Consider the following 14,313-nt stretch of genomic DNA (forward strand, 5'->3'; position numbering starts at 1 on the left):
AAAACTACAAGCTGAAGGCTGTACATTTCCAGAAGGGAAGATGTTCTGTAGCTGACATAATTCGCATACCAGAAACAGGCTTTTTGTGGACTAGATTAAAACAGTCTCTCGCTGAAGCCATAAAGTAAACAAAGCTGAGTTTTTCAAGGTAACTAACTATGAATGACCTTAAAGAAGAAATAACATACTTCTCTGCAAAGTTTAAAAGCTGCATTTTCCAGGAGAGCTGGCAAAAAAGCCCCATTTGTACTCTTTGAAGAACAGACCACAAAGTGACTTAAATTAAGTAGATACAACTGTGAAGAGGTTTGGGCAGAGGTGAATCCCATTCTTCCAGTAAAGTCCATCCCACTAAGAAAAGTCAGTCTTCAAGTAAAACGATGTCTTTCCAAGACTTACACATAGGAGAAAGACTATTGCTAAGCAGTAATCAACAGTTTCAAAACTGCTTCAGGATAATGCTGAAATAATCTAGGAAACAATGAGCAGATAAGGAAAAAAAGTAACCCGGATCTTTTGCAATAGGCTCAGGTTAAGAGAGAGGCTCCTCTGCTAAGCAATAGGCTTGAAGAGGGGAAAATAATCCTTGGTGTTCATATAGTACCTCACACCATGCAAACATTACATATATTTAAGTAACCCTTAACAGCCATAGGCAGTAAATTTCCAGATGTAGCAGACTCCAGGGGCCCACTGGAGTCCTGTCACTGCCCACAAAGCCTAAGTGGCAACTTCTGACTGAGACTACGCTGCTTTTCCTGAAGCTTGCTGCAGAATGAATGGCTGAAAATATTTTAGGAATATAATTTCTGGAGTGGAGCAACATCACAGAGATTGGTTTTCTGCCAAATACTGTACATGTTACGTCTTTTGGGGCTTGGACTTAGTGGGCAACACACTTTCCCATTTCAATCTTTGTAAAATAAGGGACCAAACATTTCACGTAGAAAAGGCAAGACACCGGACCGCCAGTCCAAAGGAACAGGGGGTGACTGAAATCTCCTGGAAGACCATAAACACCAGTGCTAGAGGAAGAGAGACACCCTTACTAGTGTATTACCTTTTCCTTTGCTGTAATGCCTAAATACATCAGCAATCATCAAATTATCAGGTCAACGGTTTTTAAACTTACTCCAAGTCCCTATCAAAGATGGTCCCAGAAACTTAAAAGTCTTTCTAAAGTTGTTTTTTTTCCCTGTATTTCAATGAAGCGATACTGGAACTGAAATTACAAGCAGAATACTGCATCTGGATGAAGCGGTACAATTTCCAGAGACTGCCAACACTCATACCAGACTTTCAACAACTACTAGATGAGAGCAGAAAGAAGTAAGCTCGTGTGCTGTACTGCGGGCACTCTGGGTAACAGGCGGAGCAGGAATGAGAATGACGTAAAAAAGGGTAAGCGAGCATATGGAAGGGCACACACCTCACATCTGAGTACACTAAAGTCCTATGATGATTCAGTTTCCTAGAATGTAGAGTCTCATTCTTCAAGCAAGCTTGATGAGGAAGGGAAGGTTCTCCCATCAGCAGCCCCTGTCTAAAACACTCCAGTGTTTCAGAATCCCAGTTCCAAATCCCTCTTTCTGAGACAGCGGCAGCTTTTTATTAACTACCTGCTTTGGTGACCAGTTAGCTTTATCCACAACCAGTTAATCGTTACATGTCCTTACTAATTCAATAGATTAACTGCCGACTCAAGAATGGAAAACCAAAACAGGCACAAGATAGCTGAGGTTCCCCAATGAAGCAAGAGGAGAATTCAGAAAACTACACAAAACCAAGATGACATGAGAAACCTCGATGCCCAAAGATTTCCTGTGCCATTTCAAGGAAGCAGACATGAAAAAACTAACTGGAAAAGGAAAACACTTTCAGAGTTACTATTTTAAGAAACTTGACAGGAAAAAAAAAAAGGAGTCATTTAAGTTGATGATGGAAGTCACATACCGGTGTTTGTTGTCCTCTTCCTCATCTCCTATCCTATAAGGCAAGATTCCAACAGTAAAAGGTTAGCATGCCAGATTTTCAATTCAAGCATGCTGTAACACACAAACCCCACAAACTTGTAGAAAATTAATACAGAGATCAAAGGAAGCATAGAAAGGCATGCATAAAATCCCTTTTGTAATTGATGGGGGTTTTTCTCCTCCTGCTTTCTGATAAGTGAAGCTATAAATGTTTACTATAGATTTTTTGTCTTCGAGGATAAGAGATGAGATGTGAGGGGGCACACAGCGTCCTACTTCCAGAAAACATATGCTTCTGTAACATTTCAAGTTAACTGGACAATGAGGGAGCACATTACCTAAGAAAAATTACAAGAGGAATTGTAACAAAACAAAACAGAAACAACAACAAAAAAGTTTGAACTACCCCAAACTAAGAATTACAGCACTTAAAATCTTAGCAATTAAAATCAAACACAGTGCTCGGACACAGCATTTTTCCTTTTTTCTCCTTACCTGCGAAGCAATTTAGTCTTCAGCTCTGCCTTTGTCTCGTTCCAGGCATCTAGTTCTGGGCTAGTCAGAGCTGTGGGTTTCATATGGTCCAGGACAGCAATGTCTTTTCCTTGTTTCCATAAATCATAACGTTCCGGTTGTAGAACCCTCACAAAGACATCCATGGAAATCTTCACCATGTCTTTGCGGCAGGTACACTGCAAGAGATACCCAGACACCAACACCACGTCAGAGCAGAGGAACGCCTTCTTTCCTCGTCAGCTGAGTCTGCCTTTCTCCAGAGGCAAACCAATGCTCCACCATTTGCAAGGTGGGTTACTAGAGGGGGTCAAGGCTAGGAACAGCACTGATGTATACGTGGCTGTTTCAGCTTAAGGGAAAGCGCTGCCTCTGCCTGCCCTTGGCAAAACCAGAGACAGCACAAACTGCCATGCTCTCCAAGACTCTTCTCCCTCTAAGCCTGCCAACAAAGCTAGAACTTTCTGGTGACTGGTACCCAGTATACCACTCATCTGCTGTCTTACAATCATCGGACAGCAATAACTTTGGCTGATGTAGACCAGGTCTGAGTCTGACCTCAAACCTACTTTCCCTCCATTAGCTGGTCTCTTGCAGAGTTTCTCAGGCTAAAAAGAGATTATTAGTATCACTTCATAACTGAAGAAAGCCTTATAGGAATAAAAGACTAACCTAGTGAACAAGGCAGTTGAACTTCATAATTACACATGACACCGCACATAAATCCTTCACAAGACTGTAGAAAAATAAAAAAGGCTACAACAATACATTCTGCATCTAAACCACCTATGCCTAAGTCAAAGAAAATGTGCATTATTCATTTCAACTAACATACACTCATTAAAATTAACTCCTGGAATTACACCCTTGCCATTGTACAAGCCTACACAAAGAGTACTTACAGGCATTTTTGCTTGGATGTCCGTTTGCTCTGATGAAGCACAGAATTAACAGACTGAGTCTAGCAACACGATCTGCATGCAGGACAGACACCAGACTGAACGGTCTATTCTTTATAAACTTTTAACTCAAAAGAAGGTGCTGGACTGAAAAGGACACCCCAACACCCACTGGCCTCATGGGGGCTGCAACTACGGCTCTGCTGCTGTGTGTGAAACGTTGAGTCCCCTTTCAGTTCTGCTCTAAGGTGCAAAGCTTTCCTCAGTATGCACTAAATTGCTTTTCAAGGTGAGGATGAGGGAATTATAGCCACTTTGCAGGAATCTTTTTTTCCACCCCTCCTCCATACCTTTTCAAAACTATTCTATCATTCTCTTAGCAGAAATGCATGAAATTCAGCTTGCTGCTCCCCTTTCTTCTTTAATTTTTTTACTACCATTATAAAAAAATTTATAGCAATAGTTAAGAAGCCACTGAGAGAGACAGAAGACATTCTCTCTGCACAGTTCTCTGCTATGCCACTTCCCTCCCAACTCCTACTTTCCATTTTGCAAAGACCGCTTGGCTACCTTCTGCTGCTCTGACTGGGAGAGCTCTAATGACCCAAGTGTGCTGAGTGGGAAGGAGCATTTACAGACAGGCACTTTCAGGAAAACCCAATTCATTTAATGAAAAGTAACACGGGACAGAAAGGATGGAAATGCAATTTGGCCAAAGGACGGCAGGACACAGATGGTAGCCATGCTCCGCACTCCTGGCCAGGCAGAAGCCTCTCACCAGCACCACCATCAATGCTGGCTCAAGGGATTTGCATTGAGCAGATTTTCAATCACTTTCCCTTAAGAAATTTTAAAAGCACCTGTGCACCGCTACAAAGAGGAATACAGGAGAGCACCCCACAGCACACATCATCAATGAGCTATGGAGATTGACCTCCTCTGCCTTTACAAAGCATGAAAAAATGGCTTAAAAGGGGAAGAGCCCGTTTTCTGATCCTAACCTGGAACCAACATGCTGCAGCACACCTATGTCAACTCCTTCAAATCAAGCACAGCAAATCCCAAGTCAGATGGGCCTAAAGGTCTGCAGTACGGTCTCCAACCACCACCAGCTTAAGAGTCCCACGAAAACGTAAAGTACACACAGATTATCAAGAAACCACATACTGAGCTATCTGGATGCTATTCAGAGAAATGACACTGTGGGCTGCAATCTCCAGCATACCACAAAACTAGAAGCCTGCGTACCGCCAACTTCCTTTCTTTACACAAATCTAACATGATGCATGTTTATATTCCAATTTTAATTTCATTTTATTGCTTTCACACTAGCAAGCATGAATAATTTACAAAGCCTCTTTCCTTTGGGGCTTCTTCTGGACCATACAGTTATATTTCCTCAGCTGCTGCAGTTGTATCACACTCACGTTCCCATAATGGCCAGGGTATTTTGCCATTCCCTCCCCTCAGATCCAGCAGCAAGATCCTGCTTAATACAGCAGACGCTTCCAATACAACTGCAAAAGGGAATGTGTGAGGGGTGGGAGAAGGAGGAGAAGGGGGGAGATCAGAGGGGGAGACTGTGGGTGGAGAAGGGCAAAAAATTTCCTTTGCAATTAATTACCTGCTTTATTCCATTACGGCAGGACAAAAACAGCAAGCTTGTGCTTCCCTGTCAATGATACCCAATTCCATGTATTGCCTCCCCTTCCATGTACACAGAGTTGCTTTTCTTTCAAAATATTTAACTGCAGTCATGAACACGTGTATTTCCTAAGACACATTAAGCCTACACCCTCCACCTTTGTCTCTCCCAGCTTCTGCAGAACACATCCTTCTGTGTTCCCTTTCCCCCCCGCAAATTATAACACTTCAATCTTCCACTATTGTTAAACTTTATAGAAACAAAGAAAAAAAGAATTAACAAATCTACATTTCGCCACCACCACTAAGAAGAAATACAGAAGCTCTTCCTTTATGTGAGCCAAAACTGTACCACAGAGCCCCGACTCAGGTATTCACAGAACTCCTACATACCTGTAGACCTGTGAAAAATTTAAGAGCGCTATGGTTGTCCAAAGCACAGGCCATGACTAAATGGCAACATGAAGGATACGTCTGTCATGTCAAAATGACAGGTGAGAAATTTAAGGAACTCTGAGATCTAATCAAGTATCTTCCCGTCCCTCCTCTGTCATTCTCCATTTGGTAGCCAGACCACCACGCCAAACTGCTCGGGAACAGCAAGGCTGTCAGAGCAACAGGTCAAACAACAGAATAAACCACAGAATATTAATAATGAGGATCTCCAAGGACTGACTGCAAGTCCTGAAAATGGGGGTAGAAAAAAGCAAAATAAAAATCTTAACAATTCTAGGGTTAGCTTTTTGCCTTCAGTTACACAGAGGATCTGAGACCCAAAACAGCAACAAGACAAGAGGAGCTTCCACTTTCGCTAAATCTGCAGGAACGGAATTTGTTCCACCCTCCGAGGCTCTCCTTAGCCTCACCCCTCGTTCCTCGTAAGCTAATGACCGTTAACCGTACAGAGCAAGAACACGCAAAGGCAACTTGCAATCTCAGCACATACAAAAACACTGCAAGGAAATGCACAGTGAAGCTCTTCTCAAATACAGAAAGCCAACATTCTTCCTCTACTTATTATTTTGTTATCTGCTACTAAAACTTGGAGGCTGCGGTAAAATATCTGACCGCATCAGGAACCCTGTCTCATCAATTATAACTCAAAGACTGATAGAGGGGGAATTTATGGCTACTGAACGTGTAACAGTTATTTGCAATTTCATTTAAAAAATAAAAACACTAATAAGTCTATATAAAATAACAGTCAAATAAAAAGACTGTCTCCTTGAAGTAATAAAATCAAATGATATATGGAAAAACACAGCCTCATTCAACCTCAACCTTCAGCACAGCTTTTGTGTAAGCTATTCACACTAGGCTGAGCCCCATCTGTTTCACAACATATAAAAAGTTAATGTAAAATAACTCTTTATGCAGAAATAGTCACAAGAACGATATATTTAAATTGGCACCACTGGTTCCCATGGAAAAACCCCTCACATTTAGAGGAAATCAGGGCCCACCGCACAGTTGCTTAAGACTCAGGCAGTCTTAAGCCATTTTGCCATAATGGAAATTTAAATATAAGAAAACTCAACAAACTCAAAGTTGAAGTTCCTTCAGCTATTATGCCACCATTAAATGCCAGACCAAAATCTTTGCTTAAAGCTCTTCTGTCTGCTTTTTCCTAACAATGAAGCCTAAAGGCAAGTTACTGGGAAAGCAAGACAGTTACATTCAAAAGGCAGCCAAGAAATTCTTGTTGTGTATTACAGGACCACATACTGCTAACGGAGGCACCGCTCCGAAGCTGCTCTCCATAAATTTCTAGGACAAGGTATAGAGTTTCAGCCTTCGGGAGAAACACAAAGTCCTCCCAGAATAATACTCTTAAACAGCTATCCAATTTGTTATCATATTATAGACATGTTACTTGAAAACTAGTTAATACTCATCCAATGTAATAAAAAAAAGATAAAGCAGCCTGGCCTCTGGTTTAATTTTCCTTCTACTCAGTCCCCGTACAGCAGTGCTCTCCCAGACAGCCAAGGCTTGCAAAGTGACAAAGGCAGACAAATGGCAAGGATGTGCCTCAAAGATGAGTGGCGGGTATTCTGCAAGTTAATGAGGAGTTAAACTTTGAGAAGGAGGAAAAAAAAAACCCCTAAAATGCATAGTTCGCGTGTTTAATGCTTGGTAGTTGAAAGCTTGTGGGAAAGAAGATGAGTCTTGACCCCCTGTTCCGAGCATAATTACCAGCATCGCCGTAAGTCTCAACAACAAACCAGTTCATTAGGAAACCCACTGGAAATCTTCCACAGAGTTTCATAAACAAAACAATTAGGCAAAGATTTCCAAGGACTCCCCCTGGTCCCTGGCTGCAGGGCACACTTGTGTGCTTCCTTAACTTGCTTCCGTAATATTCCATGCGGATTTTTGTGCATAGAAGAGTTGGGTAAATGGCAAGTGGCATTAGGCAGGGAGTCAGATTTACCCCACGCCACGGCATTTGTAATAAGAGGATTCTGGTTTATGACAGAATATAAAATGCTATGTGACCTGCTTCATTTTAGGCATATAAAATAATAACCCATTCCAACTGCATTAGGCTTCTGCTGATACGTCACATGGAAAGTTTTGGGGGTTTTGGGGGGGGGGGGGGGTCAGTTTTTTGGCAAAACTATTTTACAACCTCTGCCAGAATTCTTTTTTATCTTTTACTACTCTGTAGACTACCTTGTAAGGATGCCAGCCACTCCTGAATCTCTCTCACATATACACAATCCTCCTTCCTGCAAGACAAACACAACCACAGCGGAGGGGCAGGGTGGGAGGTTGACCTCGGTGGGCCCCGAGTTGCAGGTCTCGGCTAAGGCTGAAAGAACGCAGGAGGAAATTCAGTGGTACTGCAAGAAGGGGATTCAATGAAGTACCAGTTCCTTTCTGTTTTGACAGACTCATTCCAGTAGAAGGGATAAACAAAATAAGACTTTTATCCAGTCATTATGATGCGGTCTATAGCGAAGATCACTCTGAGGTTATCTCAAGCTATTATTTCTTCCGCATCCTAAGACTTGCAGTTGGTGAAAGAAGCCTACCACCAACCACTGTGGCTGGCAGAAAGCACGTCGTTTCAGCAGGTCAGCACCCCGCGTTCATGCGTTAAGCAAGCAGCAAGCACGAACTGACATGGCTTGGTGAAGATCTACAGCTCTGAAGTGACAGACACGCCAGACAATTCTTGCTAAGTGACTAAAGTTATCCTTTTATCCTCCTGTTTGATCATCTGCTTTTTATTCGTCTCTTTTCAAAAGAAAGCCAAATGCTGTGCTCTATTACATGCCTGTAAACCTGTAACAGATGAAGTAGTAAAATCCACTATTTTGTATCCCATGTATGACAACCATGATCTATAGACAGTTTGTAGAAGAAGCATGAATAATTATGTTGGGGGGAACATGAAGTGTCAGTATCTAAAGTGACAACTCAAGATCTGCTTCTAGCACGCTATCAAACTCTTCCCCAAGGTAATAACGAGTATTCCTCAGTAACATTTTCCAAAAGATACAAAGCTGAAACCAGCAGCCCTGGCTTACCTGGGAGGTCCCAGCAGATGGGGGTTGGCCAACGTTGATGCCCACCTACAAGGAGGGCCAGAAGGAGGATCTGGGGACGTACAGGCTGCCAGCCTGACCCCGGTGCCAGAGGTCAGGAGCTGATCACCCCAAGTGCCATCACACGGCACACACAGGACAGCCAGGGGATCAGGCCCAGCCAGCACGGGGTTACAAAAGGCAGGTCCTGCTTGACTAACCTCATTTTCAGTGACAAGCTTAGCGGCTGAGGGAAAGGCTGCAGATGGCGTCTACCTTGACACCGTTTCCCACAGCATTCCCCTGCAGAAACAGGCTGCTCATGGCCAGAACACGGTAAAACACCGCTGGATGGCTGAGCCCGAGGAGCGGTGGTGAGGGGAGTCGCACCCCACTGGCAGCCGGTCACACGTGGTGATCCCCAGGGCTTGGCGGTGGGGCCAGCCCTGTTTAATAACTTTATCAATGACCCAGACAGAGGGATCGAGTGTCCCTCAGTCAGTTTGCAGATGACACCAAGCTGGGTGGGAATGCTGATGTGCTGGAGGGCAGGAAGGGCCCCGCCACGTGTCACCTCTGAAGCAATTCCAATGGAGCAACACCAGCCACGTAGGAAGGCACAATGCTAAGGCAGCTTTTAAGAGGGATTGTTGATGGCCTTGCCATACTAGCATCCCCAAAGCCAGATGACCCTTAAGCCTCTGCTCTGACACATAAATGATGTGGGCTGGTACTTTATGAGGGTCTCCCGTGTGACAGAGGAGCTGAACGAATAAGCTGCAGGGAGCACATTCCTCACATTGCTATTTACTACAGCCGCAAAGCGCACCACAACATAAATCACAGGGTTAGTGAGGCAGAGAGAGAACAGGAGACTGTGTCAACCCAGCAACATCAAGACTGCATGGGTTCAGGGCAGCTTTCCATCCCAGAGATCCAGCAGTTTCCATCACTCACTCCTGGGGAGTCATTACTAAGCAGCGTTCAAAACATCAAGAACAGTATGCTTTACTTCTTTTTACTTTTTTAAATTTTTATGATTTCTAAATTTTTTCATTACTGCAAGGCGTAAGTTAGGCTGAGTCACATCAATAGGCCTGGTCTAACACACACCAGACCCTCCCCAGTCCCGTGCCCTAAGGGTACCGCCAAACACTGAGCAGAAGGACAGGCTGCCTGCATCATCACTGCCCCCAGCTGCCTGCCCCAAGGTGCATATGTCCCATCTACTGTCAATCAAAGCCTGAACTGTTTATAATTACATTCTGGATTTAAAACTAGTCTTTCAGATGCTCCTTCTCCAGGGCAGGACATCCCGAAGGGACAAGGCATATACCTGCTCAGCACCCACCCATCTGCACGGACCTCAGTTGTCGGGTCCAGCAGCAGCTGGGCATCCCAGGGACTGAAACCCCGGAAACCTCCAGGATGTATTTTTTTCTGCTGACAGAACAGCAAGTGTTCTTCCTGCATTAACAAAAATGATGACAAGCAACCTTCCAGTAAGTACTTCAGAAGATGATCTTGGAAGAAAGCCGGTAAAATGAAGCTCCAAGACCATTTCAGAAAAAAAACTGTCTCCTTTCCATCTTAGCATGAAAAACACTGTAAAAATTCCTTTTTATTGCACAAAATCAGTGTTTTGTCAAGAGTAAGGTATTAGGGATGTTTACAAGTAATAAAATATGTACAAAGTTAAAGGCGGAAGAGATTTTGTACAAGAGTAATTCTGAATCTGACAAAAAACTATGGAAATGCCATTCCATAATAGATTTTTAAATGTATTCTAAGCTTAAAAGGTCTAGAGTCAGTTAAGGCACACATACAAAGTAATGCAAAAATACAATTCTTCTTCCCCTTTTTTTTTAGTATTACTAAACAGTTTCTGCAAAAACCTTATGAATTTTGTTATCTTCGAAAATAAGGACATCTTTAAATGTCCTTGTTTGAAGCAAGCTTCAACTTCACAAGGAAAATTGTATGCCAGACAACTGTAAATCACCAATACTCCAAATATAAATTTGAAATCTGTTATTCCAATATTACACAAAAAAAACCCCAAACATGTGAGGAAAGGGTTCAGAAGAAATAAGCTAAGTCTGAGATCCAAAAGGCACCTCTCTCAAAGATGCCTTTATCTATCAGTAAAATCCAAGGATAAGAGTCTTACTTGCCTTCCCCCGCTCCCCAGAGGAATGACTGAGCAGCAGAGCGGGACTAACTGCGCAGAGTGAAGGGCTGTGTGGGAACACGGCACAGGATGAGATGAAGGCTACTTATTTCAGAACGTAAAACGTAGGATTCGGGAAGGAAGGGCAACTTGACCCCATTTTATATTGAGATAGATAATTCCAGCACTATCTCTGGAGTAAACAGGAGATAAAATTAAGGTATGAAAATGTCAACTGATAGTAACACAGGCATTATCACCCAGGAGTGTCTGCTATTAGCGTAAGCGAAAGTTTAATTTAATGTTCCCCTCCCATCCACTTATTACCAGTCTGGTTTGCAAAAGAAATGGAAAAGCCTACTCATGAGGTACACTTCAATTTCTTACAAAAGCGTACGCTCTCAAAGCGCCTTTTGAAAACCAGGAGATTTACAGGCCACCTCGACTTCAGGAAGGACACTTCAGTAAAACACTTGGGTTTAAAAGGGTTGGGTTTATATTTACATTTTATAAATTAAATTTAACAAATAAAAATAATTATATCAGTTGTAATTATTATAATCAGTATTATTGAATATATGTTATACAAAATAATACAATGTATATTATATAATAAATATACAACAATGTATAAAACCATATTATGTATATTTTTATATATATATAAAAAATACACAGCTATTAAGGCCCTCTGTCTGTTGATGGCTGCATCCCAGAGTTTTCAGAAACAACACAAATCAAACCAGTAATGCAGAAAGGAACTGCAGGCTCATGTAGCAAAACAAAAAGAAAAAAGAAACCCAAATGGTAAGAAATTAAAATTAACTTCCACTGCCTTTTGTTCACCAAGATGCTTTCAACAATGGAACAGAAAAAAGAAAACAAAACAAAAACAAAACCCACACATGACAAAGTTCACAGAAGACAAATGACTGAAGAACTCCAACTACAGAGTACAAAGGAAAATACTTCTTCCTAATTTTCTAGGCTCTGCCTATGCAGGTAAACATGAACTATAGTATATAAAAATAAAACTATCCCTACTCAACTGTATTATTTAATCAGTACTATTAAGGTCTGAAGCAGGGTATTCGGTTCAAAGCTCACTCCTGAAATATCGTGCCAATACCTCCAACACTGTGAAAACCCCTTTAATGCAAACTCGCTCCTTCTGGATCTCTTTTTACTATGCACCCTGTGACACACTGATACTCATGTTAGTCAAACAGGACTGTACCTTGAAGAGAGCTTTCCCTGCCAGAGTCTGATCTGCGAAGAGTGCTGAAATGAATTCCCATCACGTCTTTGGGAAGACGTAGTGACAGCACACCAGAACTATCTACAGGAGTCCCAAGATTAACTGAAGGTCCCTCTCCACCCCTAGACAGGTAACTGACAGATGTGCTGTTCAACCACAGCTTTTCCACACACATCAGGTGGAGCAGGCAAGCTGTGGTTGGCCTCAAAGTCACCTTGACTGGAAAGTCAGTCAGCTGCAACACAAGGATCCTTGAGGACAGAGACATTTACATTGCCAGTAAATGGGAGAACAGCTAAAGAGCTGTTAATTCTTACACTTCTGGGCACAATGTCCAGCTGTAGGCAAGACATCTATTTCCCAGTGGTACACCACCATGTAATTAAAGACATGAAGTAAAGGAGAATGTTATACCCTTCCTCTGAGTCTAAAGAGATTGACATTTGCTAAGAACAGAGAGCAATCAGTCCTGAGGATTTATACACATCACGAGAGATGACATGAATTTTGTCTGTCACACACCAGCACTGAAGCTGGAGAAGCAATCATTAGAAGGATCAGCAAATCAGACTTAAGAGGCAAGCACCTGCTACAACTACAAAGCTGGAACAAGACCAGGGAAAAACTAAGACAGAAAGCAGAGAATTCTGCTGAATGTTGGTGGTAACCCACGTGCCAAAAGCCATCGGCGCTCAGCTGCCCACCTGAGCCTAGGACGCGCTAAACAGACGCTGGAGATGTCCGATGCAGATGAAGACATCTCTGCATACTGGCCCTATGTTCGGTTCATAAAGATACTTCAGTCAAGGTTTGCTCTTATGGCACGAGGCTCCTTATCAGCAGCGGTTACAACTTCCATCTAAAGGCATGAAATCATTACACCTACACCCCTCCAATTCCTTCACAGAGTCATAGAATCAGAATAGTTTGGATGGGAAAGGACCTTTAAAGGTCATCCAGTCCAACCCCCTGCCATGAGCAGGGACATCTGCAACCACACCAGGTTGCCCAGAGCCTGGTCCAGCCTGACCTTGAATGTCTCCAGGGATACAGCATCAACTTCTAAGCAGTTCTGAAAGACTCCAAAACCTCTCCCTAGGTTTTCAAAAAGCTTTGAACTGCACAGGACAGCTAGTTTATTCACTTGGGTATTGACTAAACCAATTTCCACTTGGTTTAGTAACTTGTAACCATCCTGGTTACAAGGTTACACAGACACAAGCATATTTACACACTATCAGTTTGCTACACAACTCTGCAGCCCTTGCCTTTTTTTTTTTTTTTTTTTTGGCTAATGCTGATGCTTGTTCTACAATTAGAGCAGAACTAGTGTCTAAAGAAGCTGATCTTTAGACTTCACCTAGTTATTATGTATTTTTTACAGCCTAGGCAGGTTCTGCTGTGGTTAGCAGAACATTTCATCCATCTGGCAGGTAATTAGCACAGCTCTGTCTGTTTCTCTGAGGTGAGCCATTACCTTCCTGTGTGAGTGCTCTCTTACGCTATGCCATCGACATCTATTGCTCTCAGTAGAGCAGAATCCAGATTTCATCCCCAGGATAACGTCCAGGAGAACATTACAGCTGACTAATTTTGAACCTTACCTTGTCCCTGATCTCATGAGTACTGGTAGGACAAGGTATTGCTAACCTGAGGAAAGGAGAATCAGCTTCCACTGCAGCAGGAGTGTGGGCCGGCAGAGTGCTGCCCAGCCAAGAGTTTCCAGGAACTTCACAACAGAATGTATGACAAGTAAAAACAAAAACCTGCCTGGATGTGGGAAAGGATAATTTAATTGTGCCTGAGAGCACAGAAATCAATATAGCTGTTTCTTACATTTACTAAACCTGCAGTAGTTAAACCAAAAATCACACCCTCCAGAGTATGTGTCTCTCCACAAATTCTCTCTCCACAAACGTGCAGGCGGCTCAAGTGTACACAGTCAGCCGATACTTCATTAAGTCCCTGTTTAACTTAAAATGAGATTTAAACACACCTTTTGCCCTTACAGCGTAACAGCATTCATACCTCATCTGGAACCTGATAGTAAGGTATCAAAGGGTTAATTAACATGTATGCAGTGCTTGGTTTAGGCAATATTAAATGGAAATCTCTGAACAGACAAGTGCCACTGAGTGCAATGGAAATAAATTGGGCGTCTCCTTCCACACTTCAACTTCCTCTCCCTAGATTTGCTCAGAGCTCTCTGTGCTGCTTGTTCAGTAATTTCACGCTACGCTGCTTAACAATGTAAGCATGGAGGCTCAATCTAAAACTGCACTTCCCAAATGTCACTTGTTTGTGAACACATGGCTGAACCCAA

General features: G+C 42.6%; 1 protein-coding gene across 3 annotated transcripts in view; it reads right to left on the minus strand.

Moving 5' to 3' along the window:
* KDM4B (lysine demethylase 4B) overlaps positions 1 to 14,313 on the minus strand; it is a 92,628-nt gene that overhangs the window by 31,743 nt on the left and 46,572 nt on the right. For 2 of the 3 annotated variants that reach the window (XM_056336255.1, XM_056336254.1), the window contains exons 9-10: positions 2,469 to 2,665; positions 1,954 to 1,986 (exon numbers count right to left, since the gene is read on the minus strand). In XM_056336255.1, coding sequence (XP_056192230.1) covers positions 1,954 to 1,986; positions 2,469 to 2,665 — 230 coding nt within the window. The remainder of the gene's footprint in view (positions 1 to 1,953; positions 1,987 to 2,468; positions 2,666 to 14,313) is intronic. The other variant, XM_056336256.1, reaches the window with a different exon arrangement.

Source organism: Falco biarmicus, chromosome 4, assembly GCF_023638135.1.
Source record: "Falco biarmicus isolate bFalBia1 chromosome 4, bFalBia1.pri, whole genome shotgun sequence".
NCBI classification, from domain to species: domain Eukaryota; kingdom Metazoa; phylum Chordata; class Aves; order Falconiformes; family Falconidae; genus Falco; species Falco biarmicus.